Source organism: Ahaetulla prasina, chromosome 1 (genome assembly GCF_028640845.1).
Source record: "Ahaetulla prasina isolate Xishuangbanna chromosome 1, ASM2864084v1, whole genome shotgun sequence".
NCBI lineage: Eukaryota > Metazoa > Chordata > Lepidosauria > Squamata > Colubridae > Ahaetulla > Ahaetulla prasina.
This window is the reverse complement of record NC_080539.1, coordinates 257688760-257710398: the sequence shown is the minus strand read 5'-3', so window position 1 is coordinate 257710398 and position 21639 is coordinate 257688760. Positions and strand designations below refer to the sequence as shown.

The following is a 21639-nucleotide window of genomic DNA, read 5'->3' as shown; positions in this document are numbered from 1 at the left end:
CCCCGGTCTACCAATTGCCTTTTACTGACAGGCCCCGGTCTACCTTCTTTAAAAATACTACAGCACTGATCAGCTATAGTGCGGCCCTTTGAAGTGCCGCGGCCGTTTGCAGCTATATCACCACCGAGCGCTTTAGGGACAGAGAAGAAGAACAGCAAGGCGTGGGCAGTGGAGGGGGGGGAGCCAGGGATTTTTGCTACTGGTTCTCGGAACTACCTGCCCCCATCACTATCGGATCGCTCGATCTGGTCCGAACCGGGAGCATTTCACCCCTGCCATTTAGCCTTTCTTCAGATTAGCCAAGATCAGTGAGATGTTGTCCCTTAGCAGGACAATTCTTTCATTACAGGTAATAGTTTGTATTCAAGATGATAAATATTTATGAAACCAGCTGAAAGAAATATAGAGTCCCTTATTCCTCAAAGTATCTTCTGCAACCAACTAATGCTTAGCAAGCTGTCAAATGTAAGTATGAAAATGTTTGGAGTACTGCCACATAAGGAATTTTCTCTCATTTGCTAAGAGTTGCCAAAAAAGCATGGCATGGAACGGCACAACAGTAGAATGTGGAATGTATATGGTACTTTAGATCACTCAATAGAATTAAAAGACAATTTTCTGGTTGTTATTGCAACATAAAAAATAAACTTTCTACTAAAATTGCAGAAAGATAATATCTTTTATTAATCTTTTGTCCTTTAGAAATGGGCTGTTAGGCAGAAATCTTCCAGAAGATTAAACATGTTTTTACACAATAATAAAGCAGAAATAACAATAATTAGAATTACATATGCAAAAATATGGGATGACATGGAATCAGGTAACAGCCAGCCTATGAACATGAACAGAAGAAATATTGGCATTTACTATGTTACGGTTAATTATTATTTTATATCTTTGCAAGGAAGAATTTGATAGGTTCAGCTAATTTTTGGAGAAGTACTCAAAATGCATCATTGAATCATATGATGTGCTCTTTTGTTACAATGGTTCCCTTTTGCACAGAAGTTGTTTCATGTATTACTTTTGTTCCAGAAGGCTTATTGTTTTTGTGGATCCCCATGTTCTTTTCAATTCTATACCAGTGGCTTGGAAACAGAAGGACAATGGAAATAGATACTGCATGCTTTCATGATTACAAAATATAATACTCCAAAGTTGGAAGGACACCCATTCTTCATCAATTATACAATGACTTAAAAATGTATTCTCTTTCTGGTATTTAAAAAATTGGATTGCTTACATTACTTTATGGTGTTTTATTTCTCATTTTGTAATGCTTGTTTTCCAAATGATATGATTTTGTATATATAATTTTTCCTCATGTATATATTGTAATTTTCAAAGAATTATGAGAAGCAAGAAATTACGTTTTATTTGACGCATATAGTTAATATATTTATTAACTATATTGGTATTTAAATACAAAATAAACTTCTTCCTTCCATTAAAAGTGAGGGCCTGAATTCATCACATTGTTGCTACTTAACAGCAAATGTTCCTTCCAACTCGATATACATATCCTGTATTTCTTACAGAAGATTTAACCTGACCCCTATAGAGAATATCTATAAACAATAGTTAATAGACCAATTGCATTGTTAAAGCTGTCCTCTATAAATTGAACTAATTTCCTTTAAAGCCATTGAAGATAGTAACCATTAGTTTGTGATTGCAAATTCTACAGAATAGTTATAGGTAGTCCTGTTTAGCAACTGACTTGTTTATGCAAAAAGACTCTAAACAAGTTGCCAATCCCAATTGTGATTGCTAAATGTGTTATATGGAGATTTTTAAACAAAGCTGTTCAAAGTGTTCTTCTAATCAGCTTAAAATAGATGACTTCTGTTTATTCATTTTGTGCATTCCATGTATTATCATAAAATCACACTGGAAGTAGAATAGAATAGAATAGAATAGAATAGAATAGAATAGAATAGAATAGAATAGAATAGAATAGAATAGAATAGAATAGAATTTTATTGGCCAAGTTTGATTGGACACACAAGGAATTTGTCTTGGTGCATATGCTCTCAGTGTACATAAAAGAAAAGATACGTTTTATATATATATATATATATATATATATATATATAGATAGATAGATAGATAGATAGATAGATAGATAGATAGATAGATAGATAGATAGATAGATATGTAGGTCTTTGGTTATTCGGGTTTTCTCCTGCATAAAATTGGAAGTGTCTTGGCGACGTTTCAACGAAGTCTCATTCGTCATCTTCAGGCTTCAGCTTCGTGCTTCTGGGAGCAATGTGTGATTGCAGCTGTTTCTTCCTTTTTATCTGCTAGTGGGGGGTTGAATTGATTGGGTGGGAGCTTGGCTGTGCTCTGATTGGATGGGGGTTTTTTTGTGCTCTGATTGGCTGGGGGTGTGTCCTGTTTGGGTGGGGGCTTGGTTGTGCTCAGATTAGTCTGAGTTGCAGGGGGATTTGAGCTGGTGAGCTGCATTGCTGTTGTTTGGCTTCGTGTTCGTGGTCGTGATACATCTTCATAGTGGGTGTCAGTCTGCTGCATGTATGGATTGGAGGGGTTTGAAATGGCTAATGTTGCAGCTGCGGTCTGGTTTCTGGTCCTTGGTCGTGCTTCATGATCAGTGTGGGTTTGGGTCTGCTTTCTGGATGGATGTGTGGTGGTGACATCCTGTGTGGACCTCGTGAGTGTGGGTCTGGTGTCATTCCTCGTGTTAGGGACTCGTTTGTCAATAAGGGCGGGTTTCCAAATGGCTGGTAGGCGGGAGGTATCATCTCGTTTGTTCATGCTGTGTGGGTGTTTTTCTATCTCAATGGCTTCTCTGATTATTCTGTTGTTAAAGTGTTCAGTTTTGGCGATAGTTCTGGTCTTTTTAAAGTCAATATCGTGTCCTGTGGCTTTAAGGTGTTGGACCATGGAAGAAGTTGGTTCCTCTTTTTTGCCTGAGTTCTTGTGTTCTTCAATGCGTGCACTTATTCTTCTGTTGGTTTGTCCAATGTATGTGGTGGGGCAGGCGGTGCATGGGATTTCATATACTCCTTGATTTTCTAACTCAATTTTGTCTTTGGGGTTTCTTAGGATGGTGGATATTTTTTGGTTTGTGCAGAATGCTGTCTTGATGTTGTATTTGTGGAGGATCTTGCTGATTCTGTCTGTGGTGCCTTTTATATATGGGAGGAGGGCTGTGCCGTTTTCTTGTTCCCTGTCTTGGATTATAGTGGGGGGTTCTTTTTGGATTAGTTTGGTAATCTTATTTCTTTGGAATCCATTGGATGTTAGTACGTTTGTGAGAGTGTGTAGTTCGGTTTTTAGGTGTTGTTCGTCAGCTAAGCGTTTTGTTCTGGAGATGAGTGTCTTGGCTACGGAGTTGATCTGTGCTGGGTGGTGGTGTGAGAGTGTGTGCAGATAGCGGTTAGTGTGTGTTTTCTTCTGGTAGATGGTGTGTCCTAGGGAGCCATTGGGTTTCCTGTAGACTAAGACATCTAGGAAGGGAAGTTGGTTGTTAACTTCTGTTTCCATGGTGAACTGTATTTTGGGGTGTAGGCTATTGAGGTGTGTGAGGAAGTTGTCAAGTTTTTCTTTCCCGTGTGGCCAGATTATGAAGGTGTTGTCTACGTATCTGAGCCAGAGTTTGGGTTTGTGGTCAGATTTTTCTAGAGCTTGGGTTTCAAAGTGTTCCATGTAGAGGTTGGCAATGACAGGTGAGAGGGGTGATCCCATGGGTGCTCCTTCTATTTGTTTGTATTTTTGTCCATTATAGATGAAGTATGTGTTAGATAGGCAGTGGTTGGTCAGATCTAGGATGTGCGGGGGGGGGGGGGTTATATTTGTTTTGGATAACTGTCAAGGCTTCTTTGATTGGCACTTGGGTGAAGAGGGATATGACATCAAAGCTCACGAGTAGGTCGCTGGGCTGTAAGTTTTGTTTCTTTATGATCTCTATGAACTGGAATGAGTTTTTTACGTGTGAGGTGATGGATTCTGCATAGGGCTGTAGTTGTTTCTCCCATGCACCGCCTGCCCCACCACATACATTGGACAAACCAACAGAAGAATAAGTGCACGCATTGAAGAACACAAGAACTCAGTCAAAAAAGAGGAACTAACTTCTTCCCTGGTCCAACACCTTAAAGCCACAGGACACGATATTGACTTTAAAAAGACCAGAACTATCGCCAAAACTGAACACTTTAACAACAGAATAATCAGAGAAGCCATTGAGATAGAAAAACGCCTACACAGCATGAACAAACGAGATGATACCTCCCGCCTACCAGCCATTTGCAAACCCGCCCTTATTGACAAACGAGTCCCTAACACAAGGAATGACACCAGACCCACACTCACGAGGTCCACACAGGATGTCACCATCACACATCCATCCAGAAAGCAGACCCAAACCCACACTGATCATGAAGCACGACCAAGGACCAGAAGCCAGACTGCAGCTGCAACATTAGCCATTTCAAACCCCTCCAATCCATACATGCAGCAGACTGACACCCACTATGAAGATGTATCATGACCACGAACACGAAGCCAAACAACAGCAATGCAGCTCACCAGCTCAAATCCCCCTGCAACTCAGACTAATCTGAGCACAACCAAGCCCCCACCCAAACAGGACACACCCCCAGCCAATCAGAGCACAAAAAACCCCTATCCAATCAGAGCACAGCCAAGCTCCCACCCAGTCAATTCAAACCCCCACTAGCAGTTAAAAAGGAAGAAACAGCTGCAATCACACATTGCTCCCAGAAGCACGAAGCTGAAGCCTGAAGATGACGAATGAGACTTCGTTGAAACGTCGCCAAGACACTTCCAATTTTACGCGGGAGAAAACCCGAATAACCAAAGACCTACATACAAACACCCGCGAAAACCTCAGAAAATATATATATATATATAGATATAGATATAGATATATAGATATATAGATATATAGATATATAAATATATATAAATATAGTGAGAAGTAGCTATAAATGTCATCTAATCTATCCTCTGCTCAGTGCAGGATCTGTTAAAAACATCTCTGAGAGAAGAACATGCATCTTCTGACAAAAAGCCTCTAGTCAAGAAGAACCACATGTTGTAGCCATCTGTTCTATGAATTCTTTAGTACAATCAGGAAGTTGTCCTGATATTTAGCTGAATGTCCTTCCTTGTAACTACAGCTCTTAGCATCTCATTATTGGCCATGTTCCCTGTTTTGTCGTGCCTTCAAGAGTTTATTGACCATTACTATAATTAACTTATCCTCAAGTAACTCTTTCAGCTTTGGTTTCTGGATTATAAATTCTTCCCATACAAAGGGATATGAAGTTGGATCTAGCTAAAATGATGACATGATGATTGCAAAGAAAGGTATGCTTCTTCTTTAATACTGCTTAGGATCTATGAATGCTGGTTACCAACATACAATTCTCTACACAAACCCTTCTAAAACTGATTGCTCATTCCTTACTCTGAAGCAAATCAGGTAGACTTGATGCTAGAATTTAAGAGTGAAATATAATCAACTGGTTTTCTAAATTTTCCTGAGCTGGGAAGCTCATTTCCTCTGAGTACCTCCTATCATGATGATGTGAAGGCCCAGAGTTGTTTCAGAAAAGAGTGAGCAACATAGCCTCATTAGATCTTGATGCGATCATTCTATTGTAATTTGAAAGGCATAGGCCTTACCTTCAAGTGACCAATCACAAACTTATGAACTATATGGTTCCATACAGACTTCTGAAATACAGAGAGATGTCCAAAGTCATGCTGCAACCACCCAGCCTGGGCCTGGAAAGAAAAAAAAAGGATTAAGAAGTGCAAAGATACCTTTAAGATGGCACAGTGGGCATCTCACTATCCATGAGCTGCACATCTAATCTCTTCACCTAAATTTGAACTGCAAAAATCAGAGCTTAGTAAACCTACAAAACTACAAAATTCATTCCTTCCCTAAAAAGAGGAGAGGAGAATTGTGTCTCTGCTCCATACAGTAACATCATACGTCTTATCTTCCATTTTAATTAATGGGACAACTGATTAAATTAAGGTTGCCCATTCTTGGTTTATACAAAAACACATGTATTTATATATGTTTTCCTCTCAGAGTTTTGTACGCTTTCGTGGTTGAAACAAAATGAATTCAAAGACCACATTGCCTGCTCATTACCCAAAGAAATGGTCCCCAAAGTTACTTTTCGTAGACCTACAGCAGTCCCTGTCAACTGTTTTAGAGAGAAGGATGTTTGGAAAGTTGCTAACAGCAATCTGGTAAGCAACATTCAATAATGCTTCTCCAAATATTGCATCTGTGTTCAAACGGAAAAAAAAATCTAAATGCAGGAAATCCTCAATATATGACCACAATTGGGATCAGAATTTCCATTGTTATGCAAGGCAGTTGTTAAGTAAGCCTAAGTCTTACAACCTTTTTGTCACACTTGTTAAACAAATCACTGCAGGTATTATGTGAATCACAAAGTCATTAAGCAAATCTGACTTCTCCCATTGACTTTGCTCCTTGAAAGCCAGTTGGGAAGATCCCAAGTGGTGATCACATGACCCTGGGATTCAGCAACCATTGTAAATACATGCCAGTTGCCAAGTGCCTGAATTTTAATCATGTGACTATGGAGATATTGAAATAGTCATAAGTGCAAGGTCCGGTCATAAGTCACTTTATAAAAATACAGATGTAGCAGTTGTTAAATGAATGGCTGTAAGTCAAAGACTACCTGTAGATATTTTTCCATTTAAATATTTTTTCCACAATATTTGACTCTGCACTCTGGAGTCACCATCCAGTGCCTAACCAGCTTGTCACTGCCTTTTTCTCTACCCTGAAGCACTTCTGCAGTTTCTGCATCTCCTCCAGTTTCATGCTTTTGCCCAGACTCTCTTGCTTCCTGGCCTTCAGTTCTTAAAATGAGACATTAAATAGTGCAAGTGGCATTCTATACAACATTTGCAAGCTGATCTTCAGTCATTAATATTCAATTATATGGAACACAGGATATTTGGTTGTCATTATTCTAGGCCTGGGCTGGGCAGTGATGGGACCTAGTAGGATTTTCTTTTACTTGGCAAAAACCAATTTTAAAAGGGGGGAAGGGTATAAATTCAATCAGTTTGCAAGTCAAAAGCAGACAGATTGCAACTATTTGGGCTGAGAGCAAAAAAAAATATTGGGAATGGGAACAGATCATCTTTTGAATAATAACTAATTGATTTTAGTTTCTTGAATTATAATTTCTTTCACTTTCCCCACCAAAAAGCACAAGTCACCTGGAAGTTTAAGTAACTTGTGCATTTATTTAAAGAATTCAATGACAGATGAACATTGTGACCAACCATTGATAACATTCAGTATTTAGCAAACAAAATCTCACCTGAGAGACTGTGAGGATGATGGAAAGTACCAAGGTTATGCTCCAACTTGTCCCACAATATAACACCATTAACCAAGCCAAAATTTCCATCACAAGGATGTGAGCCAAATAAAGGGAGAAAAATATAGGATTGGATTTGAATAGCTTCATGTCCTCTGCTGTCTTTCTCAGGGCACGGAAATCTTCTACTAGCTGAGACTGAACAGAAGAAAAAACAAGATATTGGATGTTTTATACTCAACTGGGCGGCTTCACTTTTAAGCACTACACAATCTTCACCCTGCTAACCCTGCTCTGTCAGGCCAATGCTGAACTCCATGGATTCAGTGCTTGGTTGCATAGCAAGACTTCTGTATAATTCTCATAACCATATCAACTTGTAAAATCATTAAATAGTATAGTATAGCAGCGGTTCTCAACCTGTGGGTCGTGACTCCGTTGGGGGTCGAATGACGATTTTCCAGGGGTTGCCTAAGACAATCGGAAATATGGGAAGTATACTTGCGAGTCGAAGAATCGCGCTCCAATGGTTGACTCCACAAGCCAGCTGCAGGCTCTTCAAATCACTAGCCGAATTTGGCTTCAGGCGCGATGAATTAAAAAAGAGAGAAATCTTTGCTCTGATGTCTCCCTCTCAAGCCAGCTGCAATCACTCCCAATCGCTAGGCTAATCTGGCTTCAGGCGCGATAAACTTAATAGGGGAGGAGTCTCTGCTTTAATGCCTCCGTCCTCAAGGCAATTGCAAGCAGTTCAGATCGTTAGCCAATACGGCTTCAGGTGCGATAAATTCAAAAAAACAAGTTTGCCACTTTTTTTCCCCTTCTGTGGCTGCTGAGGCGCGCTGAGATCGCTGCCTATCACCGCGATGATGGGGTCGCCACATCGTGGAGAATTGTATTAAAGGGGTCGCAGCACTATAAAGGTTGAGAACCACTGTAGTATAGTATAGTATAGTATGGTATGGTATGGTATGGTATGCTACGCTACGCTACGCTACGCTATGCTATGCTATGCTATGCTATGCTATGCCACATCACACCATACAGAGGCTGAGCCTCCTATTTAGAAACCAGCAGACTGTGTGTCTCCCTTAGGCATGAAAGCTGGCAGGGTGATTTTGGGTCAGTCACTCTCTCTCAGCCATAGGAAACCACTTCTGAAAAATGGCAAACCAATTCTGAAAAACCTTGCCAAGAAAACTGCAGGGACTTGAACAAACAGTTCTGAGAATTGGACACAAACCGAACAGAAGAAAAAATAATAATATTGGTCTAGTGCAAGTGGTCTAGTGTCACACTCATGCCGTCACGTAGTCATCACATGATATATCGGGACTTCCTCCCCCTTTGCTAAACCACATGTGGGCGTGGCCAGTGCATGACGCATCCAACCCACGGGCTGGAAGTTTGACAGCCCTGGTCTAGTAGTTAAGGCACTAGGCTAGAAACCAGGAGACTGAACTCTAGTCCTGCCTTACTCATGAAAACTAGCTGGGTGACTTTGGCCCAGTCATATTCTCTCAGCCCAATTCACCTCACAATGGAAAATAGGAGGACAAAGGAGTATGTTTGTCACCTTGAGTTATTTATAAAAATAATACAGGTGGAATAGAAATATAATGCTATCGTAATATGATATGAGATATGATTGATATATGATATGATGTAACATAACACAACGAAATATATTATATGCACCCTGATTTTTAGAATGCTACATTCTAGATCCAAGGATGCACAGAACACAGAGTTCTATTCTTTATTTAAACTCTTGTTGACTTTAGTGTTGGCTGCTAAATGAAAGCTCAATAATTTGACATGACAGGTAACTGTTTGGCGTTCAGAGCAGTAGGGATCTTGCTGCTTAGCCACGTCTGTTGTATCACCCTTCAGATGTAGATGGCACAAATTTAGGGAAGCTCTTTTACACAAGGTCTTCTCTCTATAAATAATAAAATCTCTTTTGAGATTCTTTGAGTTCCTGATCATGAAGTTTGGAGGCTACCAAGGTATTTTGCCATTGCAAATCCTGGTGGCTGCTGTGGCCATTGTCAGAACTAATTTAATGAGATATAACATGATAGGCCTTATGCTTCTCAATATTTCCGTCTAGCTGTAGGCTATAGGAACCAATTAATACCACTTAAGCATCACCGCCCTCTTTGTTTGAGAAGGAATACTGAAAGCATTAATGGAGCATTTGCAGGGTGATGTTTAGACATTGGCTTGTTGTTTTAATTGTAACCTCCAAAAAGAGAAAGAGGGAACAGAAGGGCTTTTGCTGGCAACTGCTCAACCAAAGCAGAGGGGCTGAATAATTGATAGCTTGAACAGCTGGGAGTTGAGGGATTCTGAATGGCTGGGAGACAAGGGACAGATGAGAAAGAAGAGTCAGGGACATATCTGTGAAGCTACCTTCCAAGTCAGAGTTCAGAAAAGCTTCAGGTTATTAAAGAGCCATGCACAGGTTGCTTGCAGTCAGAAAAACCAGACCTGATCTCATGTGAAGAAGAAGGAAAAGGGAGAGGACTGTGAGCACTTTAGATTTGAAGATCTAAATCTTCAATCCTGAGAAAGATGCAGGGAATAAGGAATTCCCAATATATCCTAGTCACACCTATGTGCCTTCCAAAATGTTTTTTTTTTGCTTTTCATTTTAAGTTATCTATCTATCTATCTATCTATCTATCTATCTATCTATCTATCTATCTATCTATCTATCTATCTATCTATCTATCTATCTATCTATCTATCTACCTACCTACCTACCTACCTACCTACCTACCTACCTACCTACCTACCTACCTACCTGATTGGTTTGATGAGCAGCTAATTGAGAGGAGGTAGGGAGCAAAATTCTAGCAGGTGGAATATGAAGTGATGAAAAATCTCTGAATATTTGCATCCCTGACTATTCCTCCTTCTTGGTACCAGGGTTTCTAATATCAGCTGCATGCTTAGGCTTGTGTGGGGAGTCTGAGTGTTGCTTCAGCAAAGTTCACACTTCAAAGACAACACAAGAGTCTTCATTAAGGTGTTTCATATCATCTTAAAACCTCAATCAACAGTTGAGATACAGGAATAAAATTTTGCACATATTTTGAATGGACAAATGTCCTTGCACTTTTAGTATTGCAACTGGAACTTCCAATTTTGAAACCATCAGAAGTTCAGAAGACAGGCTTCTGGATGAGGGATAGCAAGTTAGCACATCTCTGAACAAATAGAGATGATGTCATGGTCATGACCAGAAACTGTGAAATAGAGCAGTTTCATGGAAGAGAATATACGTAGCTCAGAGTGGAATCTTTGTGTTCACTGTGCTTGTTTGTTTGTTTACCAATGTTTCATTGTCCAACTGGGTAAGACCATTGCTCGTGGGTATGGGATTTGCTCCCTGTTTATATACAGTACCTTGTCTTCTCAGTGGGGATGTGATTTTCTCCTTGGTAGTTCCTTGATTAAGGTATCAATTGGGGTATTGTTTGCTGCAAGATTGCTTGTCTAGTGTTAATGCTTATCTGGGCATTGGTTGTTGGAGAGGTCTTTTTATTTCCATCTTAGCCTTTTTATTGTCTCTTTTGAATGGTATGTCAGTATAACTTAGCTCTATCTGTTTATTTATGATAAATTATCTAGTGACTTGTCTGAATGCCAAACTTCTAGGAATTGCCTAACATTGTTGGATTTAGCTTGGTCTCTAGGATGCTCACAGTTTCCCAGTTGAAACTGGTTGAGTCCCATGTAACCTCTCCAGATAAGGACAGGAGAGCAGTCCTCCAGCTGGCCTTTCCCTACTCTCCCGAGTCTCCTCATGGCAAGATGGGTGGCAAATAAATCTAATAAATAAATAAAATCCCCACAGGGTAGCTGTTTCCTGTGTGTCTTAATGCTGAGAAATAGAGCGGAATTATCATACTTTCAACAGCTGGGCAGATTTTTAAAGAACTAACCTCATTTTCTAATCACTTTTATGAGTTACCTATTTAACTATCCAAACATAGGTCTTCAATAGAGATAGAGATCTTCAAAATAATAAGTTTGCAAAGCCACCTGGTGAGTTTGCCTTCATTCAAGAAAAAAAAGAAAAATTAATTATAAGCCCTAAGAATGTAAAGAATTTGAAATAAACAGCAAAAACTAAATAAAATTTTAATTCAAGAAAGTTATAAATGAATTAAAGGACCACACAAATTTGGATTATTAGTATTTTTGCTATAAGATTTTGAAAATATTTAAAGAAACATCACTTTCATGGGAATCAAATTCTTTAATCTACCATGTTCAAATAGAAATTTGAAACTTTATGATTTCAGATATTCTACACTAAAGTGGACTAAAGATTTCAGGCATAAAAAGAAACAGAAAAGAAAGAGAGGGACAGGATTGCTTTTGTTATTGGTCAGCAATAACAAAATGACAGAAAATGGTATGGTATTTGAAATACTCCAGGAGATATTTGAAGAACGGGGACAGAAACTAGCAACTACAATGTCAGCAATGATGTCTGCTTCTATGGATTGACTGTCCAAAGGATATTAAAAAAGAAATGACAGACATGAAAGAGAATACCTTGGAAGATCTACAAGATAAAGAGCTGAAATAAACATCATTCAATGCAGAAATATTATAAAGAAGTTGTTGAAATACTGGAAAAGTTTAAAAGATGTGGATTATAGGACAGAGATGGCAAAGCTTTATTGGATTCACAAAAGAGGTTTGCTAAAGCCTCAAAGAAGCCATTGAGATTGAAAAAACTAACAAGATGTTAAATCCTATGGTAGCATCTAATTGAATTAAAGATAAAATTGGTAGAGAAGTACAAAGTTGGTTTCTTTGACCAAGATTAAAATAAGTCATGTTTCTATAAAATTCTGTGAATCCTTTGCATACATTTTGCTGGCCCTGATTTATGGATTTCCATATGGATAAGAGATGCGTTATAGGAAGAAAAGATACATGTATGCAATCTTAGAGATTGAAAATTACTAAATTTGTTTGTGATTCTTGTGATAAAAAGTGGAAGTCATTTCTTTAAATATTTCTTTTCTCTTTCTCTTATTTTGCTCCCTTTTTTGCTTATTTTCTTTTCCCTTGCACTTTCTATTCTTTATTTTCCTCTTCCTTTCTGAGTTTAGTTTGCACTGTCTTTTATGGAGGAGGGGCAGGGAGGAGAGCAGGAGGAAGAGGAGGAAGAAGAAGAAGAAGAAGAGGAACAACAAGAGGAAGAGGAAGAGGAAGAAAGTGAAGCAACATTTGGTTCCAAGCACCCCTTCAAAGATTTGCACAAATCTATTGGGTGAAATATCTTAATATAAACACTTTATGCATGGATTTTCTTTAGCATATTTTGTTGCCTGAGAGGAGTTCAACTAATATTAGACAAGGAGACATCAATGTATTCCCAACTTAAAGCACTTGCAATTTCATCAGTATCTTATCTTGGTCTTTAGTTTGCCTATGTTTTGTTACTCCCTTTTCCACTTTATTTTCATGCTACCCTATTCTTAACCTCAATGCTTCTCTACATTTCTCTCTTACAGATGCGTCATGTGATACTACTTCCTTGAGGCTCTTTTTGGTCTTCCTATGTAAAAGAAAGTGAAGCCATCTTTTACTTACATTCTTTCCTCTATCTTGGCTGGGTTCTCCTGGAGCAAGTTCTCCAATCAATAATGGCTTAAGAAACTTCTTTACAAAGGTGATATCAGGATGAAAGGCCCAAAATGCATCCTAGAATAAAAAAGAAGAGATGGATAAGCATTGATATCCTAAGAGACTTTATCTACATTATATCTCTGACATTAATTTCTGATTCTCCCTGACTGCAACTATTCACTAGGAATTTTTTGCCCCTATAAAAAAGTGAGAAAGTACAGGCCGAGACATGGTTAAACGATGTAGAATGATTTTTTAATTCTCGTTCGTAAACCTGGTTGTAGTTGTCTTCCCTCGTTATTCCCCTTCCCAAAGTAAAGTTTCTTTATATGCAGTTATGGGCTAGTGCTACGATGGCGAACCTATGGCACATGTGCCACAGGTGGCATGCATAGCCATATCAGTGGGCATGCAAGCTTAGCTGCGGCGCACATGTGTGTGCCAGCCAACTGATTTTGGGGCCTTTTGGACCAACCAGAAGTAGGGAAACAGGCTGTTTCCTGCCTCTGGAGGGCCTCGGTGGGGGGGGGGAAGGCCCGTTTTTCTCTCTCACCTGGCTCCAGAGCCTCTCTAGGGGTAATGGCCTTCCACATCCCCCGGAAGGTTCTTAGAGGCCGAAAATGGCTCATTTGCCACTGGAAGGCCCATATTTTTTGCTGTCCCCAGCCTCCAGGGCTTCTCTAGGAGTTTGGGGAGGGCAAAAATGGTCTTCCATACTCCCTGGGGGTCCTCTGGAGGCCAAAAATGGCCTGTTTGCCAACTTTTGGTCCCACCAGAAGTTGATAAATGGGCTGTTTGTGGCATCTGGAGGACCTCTATGGGGGGGAGGCTGTTTTCACCCTCCCAGACTCCTAGAAAGGCTTTGGAGCCAGATGAGAGAGAAAAACGGGCTTACTGGGCCATCAGGTGGCAGGAGCGGGGGGCAGGGTCATATGCGGATGCACGGTGGCAGGATGCATAGAATTATGGGTGTGGGCACGCGCACGTGCGACCCTCCCACCCCCTGGCATGTAATGGCAAAAAGGTTAGCCATCACTGACCTAGTTGTTCAGATGCTGGGCTGTCAATTGAAAAGTTGGCATTTTGTGGCCCAAGTAACATATGACAGGGTAAGCTCCCATTCTTGCCTCAGCTCCTGCCAACCTAGCAGTTCTAAACATGCAAATGTGAGTAGATAAATAGGTAGCACTTCAGTGGGAAGGTAATAGTGTTCCATGAGGTGTGTGCCTCACTGTACAGTTATACTGGCCATATGTTCAAGGAAGCATCTTTGGTCAAAGTTGGCTCCCTTAGCTAAGTAGGGATGAGCACCCCAGAGTTGGACACGACTGAGCAGGGGAAATCTTTACCTTTCCTTTTTATGAACATTTGGCATCAATTATTTTAAAATGGGATTTCTCCCTCATGTACAGAAATGCATGTCTGCTAATCTAGCCCTTGAATAATCTACACTAAAAAAATATATCTGATTTTTTAAAAATAAAGTCTTCCATTATTTTTTATTCTTTTTAGAGCAGAACTAAAGGGACAAGGTTAGGATGACAGAGATCATCAAATAGCTGAAGAGTCATGAGCTTTCGGGTAAGGATTAGCCTATTGATCATTTAGTTTTGAGAAATGCTTTTAAGAAAGGACCGATCTGGAGGAAAATTATTCCTTTTTACCAGATCAATAACTTGAAGGAAAGAGTAACTCTGTATTGTCTTTTTGGAGAAAGCTGAACTATTTTTTTCCTTCCAGAAACAGCAGCAACATCACACTGAAGGGTTTTTTTCTCCATAGGAGTTGAATTTGAAGGTTTTTCCCCCTCTACCTTTTATAGGGTAAATGAAAGTCGTCTCCCCTTCACTTTTCTTGAAGGCAGCAGCACTGCATACCAAAACAACTAGACACAAGAACAGTTTTTCCCCGAACACCATCACTCTGCTAAACAAATAATTCCCTCAACACTGTCGAACTATTTACTAAATCTGCACTACTATTAATCTTCTCATCGTTCCCCATCACCCATCTCCTTCCACTTATGACTCTAATTTTGTTGCTTGTCTCCTTACGATTTATACTGTAATTGATTGTTTCCTGATTGCTTAATTGTAGCCTATGACTATCATTAAGTGTTAAATTTGTACCCTATGACTATCATTAAGTGTTGTAAGTGTTGTATCTTGATGAAGGTATCTTTTCTTTTATGTACACTGAGAACATATGCACCAAGACAAATTCCTTGTGTGTCCAATCACACTTGGCCAATAAAAAATTCTATTCTATTCTATTCTATTTAGTATTTTTTGTTGAAGTCCTGCTGAAGCTCAAATTTCCCTCTATTTTCTCTGAATATGGAACAATTGGATATATGTCTGTGGGCTACATGTGGATACATTTATACATACACACATCATACAGAGAATATATTTACTAAAGAGTTTTACTCTTTAAGAGTACTAGATCTTGGGAACATCTTGGGATTGTCATAACCTAAGGACGTTTAATTAAATTTATTACTTCAGGATGTGCAAATGACTTCCAACTTGGATTTAAAGGGAGATCAAACCATTCATGAAAAGCAAGCCTATCAATAGCTGCTAATTATGGCCAGACTATATCCCCCCTGTTATTACAGGCAGGGTGCTTCTCTTTATAGAGCTCAGTGTCAAACACTAGCTGGTTTCAAAATGCATGATCTGAACTGGTAAGTTAGTACATGAACAGGAAACCATCAGGGAACACCAGGGCAATAGACTGGATTTGAAAATGAAAAAATGAAATAAAACAAAAAATTCGGGGCTACTAAAAAAGGGTTGACTGCTTGGGGGCAGTAATGAAGAAATTCTCTACATCTCTGCAATCATCTGGAGTCATCGGGCAATTTGCACACCAGTATGGTTAACCCTATGAAAGAAGGCAATGACAAATCATTTGGAGGCTGTTGCTGAAGAAAACCACCGTAATATGTCCATGTAATTAGCAGGAGACTCAAGGGAGTCTTTATCTTTTCATGTGTCGTAAAAATAGTTGTTAAGGAACACCCATGGGAAAATATTACTACATTCATGTTCTGCAAATAGGCTTTTAACATACATTATAATTGGCTTCTGTGGAAGCTGAATGATCAACCAAAGGGAAATGCAGAAAAATTCTTTTTTGTATTAGCTGAAGAAACCACATTTCTAATGAAATACAAAAACGCTATAATGGTAGTCCTTGACTCATAACCATTCATTTAGCAACCGTTTGAAGTTATAACAGCACAGTCTTTGTACTTAGGAATGTTGCAGCATCCCCGGGATCACGTGATCGCCATTTGCAACCTTCCCAACCAGCTTCCAACAAGTAAAGTCAATGGGGGAAACCAGTTTAACTTAATGACCACATCATTCACTTAACAACTGCAGTGATTCGCTTAACAATTAGGGCAAAAAAGCAACTAGGAGCAACTCAATAACAACCGTCTTGCTCAGCAACAGAAATTCTGGTCCCCAAGTGTGGTTGCAGGTCAAGGACTACCTGTACTACCCGCTTATTGTCTATGCAGCTGACTTTCTCCCATTTTGATCAGCTGCAGCACTTCAAAAGAGAGGATTGATTCTACAGACCTGTTACATGGTTATTTTTGCTAGAGATGCCAACATTGGATATGGGATCCCTTGCATGCCATGCCCAAATATAAGTGGTCCTAGCAACTTCCCACTGAACTGTTTTAGTTGATACAACAAGAAACCTGCATCCTCCATCAATGCCATTGTACTGTTTGATGTACTGATTCATTTTCGAAGGGTACATGCAAAGGAGGGTTCCATTTTTCCCAGTCCCCATTTTCCCTACAAGGTTGATAATCATTATTCAGGAGACAAAGTTGGATTTGTCATTTGCATGGCTGAATTCGTATTTCAACTGCGAAAGGATTATGTTGGAAGTGTAAGTAAGTGCAAAACAGATATTCTCTTCAAGACATCGCCCCTCCCACTTCCATTTAGATTTTCTTTTTAAAAAATCTTTTTTCTTCTAAGATTAGTATAATCAGAATAGACCCTTCTTCATTTAAACAGATGTCAGGACAGCTTGTCTGGAAACTGGAAGTTTGGCAGAAAGAAGCTGTGGAGGCCCACTGCTGAGTCAGAGAATTGTTCACAGCAACTTCACATAAAAGATTCTCAGGCAAGCAGCAAAAGAAACAAGTCTTTAGCAGATCAGAATGGCCTTTGCAAAAGATTACTGGACAGCATCATTTAGAGCCAGAGAAAATATGAGGTTCCTGAAAAGTAAGCATTAGGGCCTAATACCTGGATCTTTTGCTAGTGGACTAAAGCAGGGGTCTCCAATCTTGGCAACTTTAAGACTTGTGGACATTAACTTCCAGAATTCTGGAGGTTTAAGTCCACAAGTCTTAAAGTTGTCAAGGTTGGAGACCCCTGGACTAAAGAGTTTGTGAAGATTGATAGGAATTTATTCTAGGAACTTCAGCCAATGCATTCTCTATTTCTGCTGCTTTTTAGCACTTGCATATACCATAATTTGCTTCTAACAGGGCTTAAAGGAATTATTGTTCCAATCCTACACATTTGATTATTTTCTTTAAATCCCATTAAAAAGGAAAACAGTTTTTTCCACAATCCACTTCTACTGTAAAACACTGAATACAAAGGATCTGTTTTAAGCTTTGGATCCCTGGATTACACACATAGTTTAAGTGACAAGCAAGCAACGTTATTAGTATTTCATAATCCATTTAAGAACATGCAGCTGCTGTTGCTACTACATACACTTCATGTTTATGACAAGCCATATTGCAAGCACATGCTGATAAAGTTGCCTGCAGGGTATACTTAGTACTCCTAGACCTTAAAGATGACTAGCACCAGTCATACAGATTCTATTAAATGCTGAATATCAGTAGAAGTCTGTTGCTTCCTCACCTGTCTAAGAGACTCCTCCCATTATATTTAATGAGTCACACTCTCCCTGTGCACTTCAGCTTGCATTTCCACTGCTACCAATCAACCTTGATTATGGGCCCTAAGCTCACTGTATGTCTTACTCATTTTCACACATCCGGCTAAGATTCACTGTTATTATTTGGATTATCCTTGAGTCAACTCTCACATTTCTTTCTTTGACTATTTGTTTTTGTGAGTAGGAGACCCCTGAACATCAAGGAGGAAAAAGGAAATAAATCTGATGTCAGGAAAGTGCTGTTTTAATTTTAGGACACTGAAGCTCAAAGGTGATTTGATAGAACTACAGTTACAGAAAAAGTGTGGGTACCATTGGCTGCTTTAATTAATATTCAGTTCGTTGTTAGAAAGCATCTTCCAACTGAAGGAAGAAGGTGGCAATTTTCAGTCATCCTCTTCTGGCAGCCTCCATCCCAACTCCTAATGGGTTCTAAATGGTTACACTGGAGTCAGAACTGCAAGAGTGGGGAAGAATCTTTCCCTTCCCAATTGGAAGCAATTTTTAGCCTGAAATTCTGAGCATACTTAATTAATAAAAAGCCTTATAGTATTGGATTAGTGGGGCTTATTTACGAGTGACTTGTGTTTACAAATAAATATGATGAAGTTGTTAAAGTTTCATTTGAAAAAGAGTAGAAGGCAGAAAGGCCAAGGCTCATTTTACTTTCCTTAACAAAAGGTTCAAACGGAGTTAAAAGCTATTTTATCTCTTTCTAACAAATATAAGCATGGCATAGTTCTTAGATTCTAGAATTTGTGTGTGATAGAGAAGCAGGAAGATTTTAATGTATCAATAGGGTAGAGTTTGCTTTAAAAAGAGGACAAAAGGCAGGTGAAAGTTGTCCCTTTGAGATTGCTAAATCATTGGGAAAATAGGATTAGCAACTGCCCCATAGTTTATGAGTGGAACCATTGGCCTTAAAAAGCCCACATTTTGTGGACTCCATCACATACCCAAAAGACTGGTTTTCCATAATTCATGTTTTGCTTTTTTCCTGCAAAAGCATTTGATGCAATATCATTCTGTAAGAGAACAGCAGCAATTTCTACCCTTATCACTTTCAAAAACAAAAAACAAAAAACCAAGAATCCTTTGATTCCCCCTCAACACACAATCCCCAGGCCTAAATTGTTAGCTTATGCTCATCCAGTGACATCTTTGCATCATTGGACATTAACTCTTATGGCTTCTGAAGGGCAAAATATTTTTAAAACTCTTATCCTGACCAGGCCCCAAAGGGTTGTCTATTAGAGACATCTAGTGATGAAAAATTGCTTCCTTCTCCATCCCAAATTAGAATCCCATAGAAAGCAATGACGGTATGTTTTTTAAAAAAAATCCTTTTGTTCTACAGAATTCCATAGCTCAGACCTTTTAGCTCACAGTGTTTCAAGTTTTTAAAAATGTTGCCTTAGGAAGCCTTCACTGTAGCTTGAAACAACAGAGACAATAGAACCAATCTCTGTGTTTCATAGGCTGATACCACAGACAAGTGGAACAACTATAAAGTAGTATAAGCAATTTGATAACTACAGTTACAGATTGGTGGATTATCTGGACCAATATATTTAATATGACACCATTGCAAACTGTGGGGAGGGGATAATTGACAAGACCTTGATTCCATCTTCTGAAATCCTCCCTTCTCCTCACCATCATTTTAGTCTTTGAAGATTCAACTGTTTTGAAAAGATATGGGGTTCTGGAACAACACAACATTCCACAAAAACTTTATGGTGGGCAAATCTAAATCCCAATGCTGACAGCACATTTCTGGCTAAAAGTTTTCTTAATTCTTTAAAGCATGCTCAGACATGTGCTCCTTTGTTGAGAAAGTAGAGGAAAAACTTAAAAGGAGCTGTTTGGGAATGGAATGGTCTCTATATGGAGGAGGAGGAGGAGGGAGGGAGGGAGGAGGAGGAAGAGGAAGAAGGAAAGGTGATGGTTGTGGTAAAATGAATGCATGAGTCCACTCACTAAGCTACAAGCATGTTCTGGCTACTCAGGCTTTGCTGTAGACCATAAAAAGGATGACACAAATGAACAGGATCATTGTCTAGAGTGCCTCTCTTAAATAAAAAAGTCAGCTCTAATATATTTAGGAACTGAGAAATAGCAATGGGTCAATGCCTTTCATATCCAGGACTACTGAATGTTAACGGTGTTCCCCTCTCAGACATCCTCAGGATTTAGTTTCAGGATATAGGAGGTGAAATTAAAACAATGCTTCTGAGCATATGCAGAGATCCTGTCCTTCACCTCACCCCCCTTAGAGACGGCTCTACTGTTAGCCATGAGCCCTTCTACCTTTCCTCCTGGTTAGTTGGTGCCTTGGTGGGCCCTCAAGGAATGTCACAAGAACCCTGCAAAAATGGGGCTTGGCTGGATTACCTTAGCAGTCGGGCGCCTCTGCTGTTCTGCAGACTTTGGTCTACAAAGCACGGATTCCATTTGATCCTGGATCAAGGCCCGGTTAGGCTGCGCTTTTGTGGCTTTAGAAATCAAACGGGTTCGCAAAGACTTTGCCAAAATTTGGTTGGGTTTTATAAGAAGAGAACTCTGCTACTATTATTGCAAGGAGTCGCGGGGGGGGGGTTATTTGGGTGGTGGGGGTGGGAATCCAAGGTATCCAAGGCAACAAGCCAGTCCGGAGCAACTGCCGGCCCAGAAAAGGCAAGCCGACTTGTAGTGCTGACCTCGCGTCACCCCGGGACTAAACACTTCGATGCAGAAAAGATGCAAGAAATGGGCGACCAAATGGGTTTTACCAGCGGCCGCTTTTGTCCCTCAGCGCTACCGGACTCTTGGGGCGAAAAACTCCGGGCCACTCCAAACCCTCAGCAGAGCAAAGCAGCTTCCACCCACCCACCCGCAGTTTGGGGCAATCCCATCCGGCGTGTCCCCCACACAGCACGCCAGCCGGCGCGACCGATTTCCCAGCCCCGCGGCTGCGTTTCTAAGAGCAGCAGGTGAGAGAAAGAGAGGGAGCCCCGGCGAGGGACAGCAGCGGCAGCGGCAGCAGCCATTTGCTCCAGGCAAGAAGCCTCCTCCGCCTCCTCCTCGAGCGCTTACCGTGGCATCTTCGCCGGCGTAGTGACTGATCACGCGGATTCCTCCCGGGTGCCTTTTAACCCACTGGGTGATATTGTACACCTTCCGTTCGATCACCAACCACTTGTCCGTGCGCAGGTTATGCTTCTGGATCTCCTCCCAAGTATAGGAGGGGATCGGCGCCTCCCGTTCGCCGCCGCCGCATTCTTCGCCTTGCTCCCCGCCTTTCCCCATGGGCGATTCGGTCTCTTTGTCCGTCTCGTCCGTCTTTCTCTGGATCCTGCGGGGGAGCTGCCTGGCCGAAAAGAGAAAAGGCTGCTCTAAGCCTCCCTCTCCCCCACCACACCAACCCCCCGACGTAATTCTGCGCCTCCTCCCTCTTTGTCTCTTTCTCCCTCTCCCCCACCTTGCCTGCTTCCCAAGCATGTGAGATTCCCCGGCTCCGCCGCCAGCTCGGAGTGCCCCCTAGGCTGCGGCGGAGGATTTTCCTTCGCCTATAATCCCCACGCCAGCCGGGGCCACCTCCGCCTCTCCATCCCCGCTCCAGGAAACATCAAGGAGCTTTCCAGGGTGTATCAGCAGAGCTGGCGCGCCAATCCCC

The 21639-nt window shown here is 40.5% G+C and overlaps 1 protein-coding gene across 1 annotated transcript in view; it reads right to left on the bottom strand.

The window, feature by feature from the left end:
• LOC131184396 (acyl-CoA 6-desaturase-like) overlaps positions 1-21639 on the bottom strand; it is a 90939-nt gene that overhangs the window by 10935 nt on the left and 58365 nt on the right. Inside the window, exons 4-7 of the mRNA XM_058155606.1 lie at positions 21060-21333; positions 12999-13109; positions 7377-7574; positions 5677-5778 (exon numbers count right to left, since the gene is read on the bottom strand). Of these exons, the coding sequence (XP_058011589.1) occupies positions 5677-5778; positions 7377-7574; positions 12999-13109; positions 21060-21333 (685 nt within the window). The remainder of the gene's footprint in view (positions 1-5676; positions 5779-7376; positions 7575-12998; positions 13110-21059; positions 21334-21639) is intronic.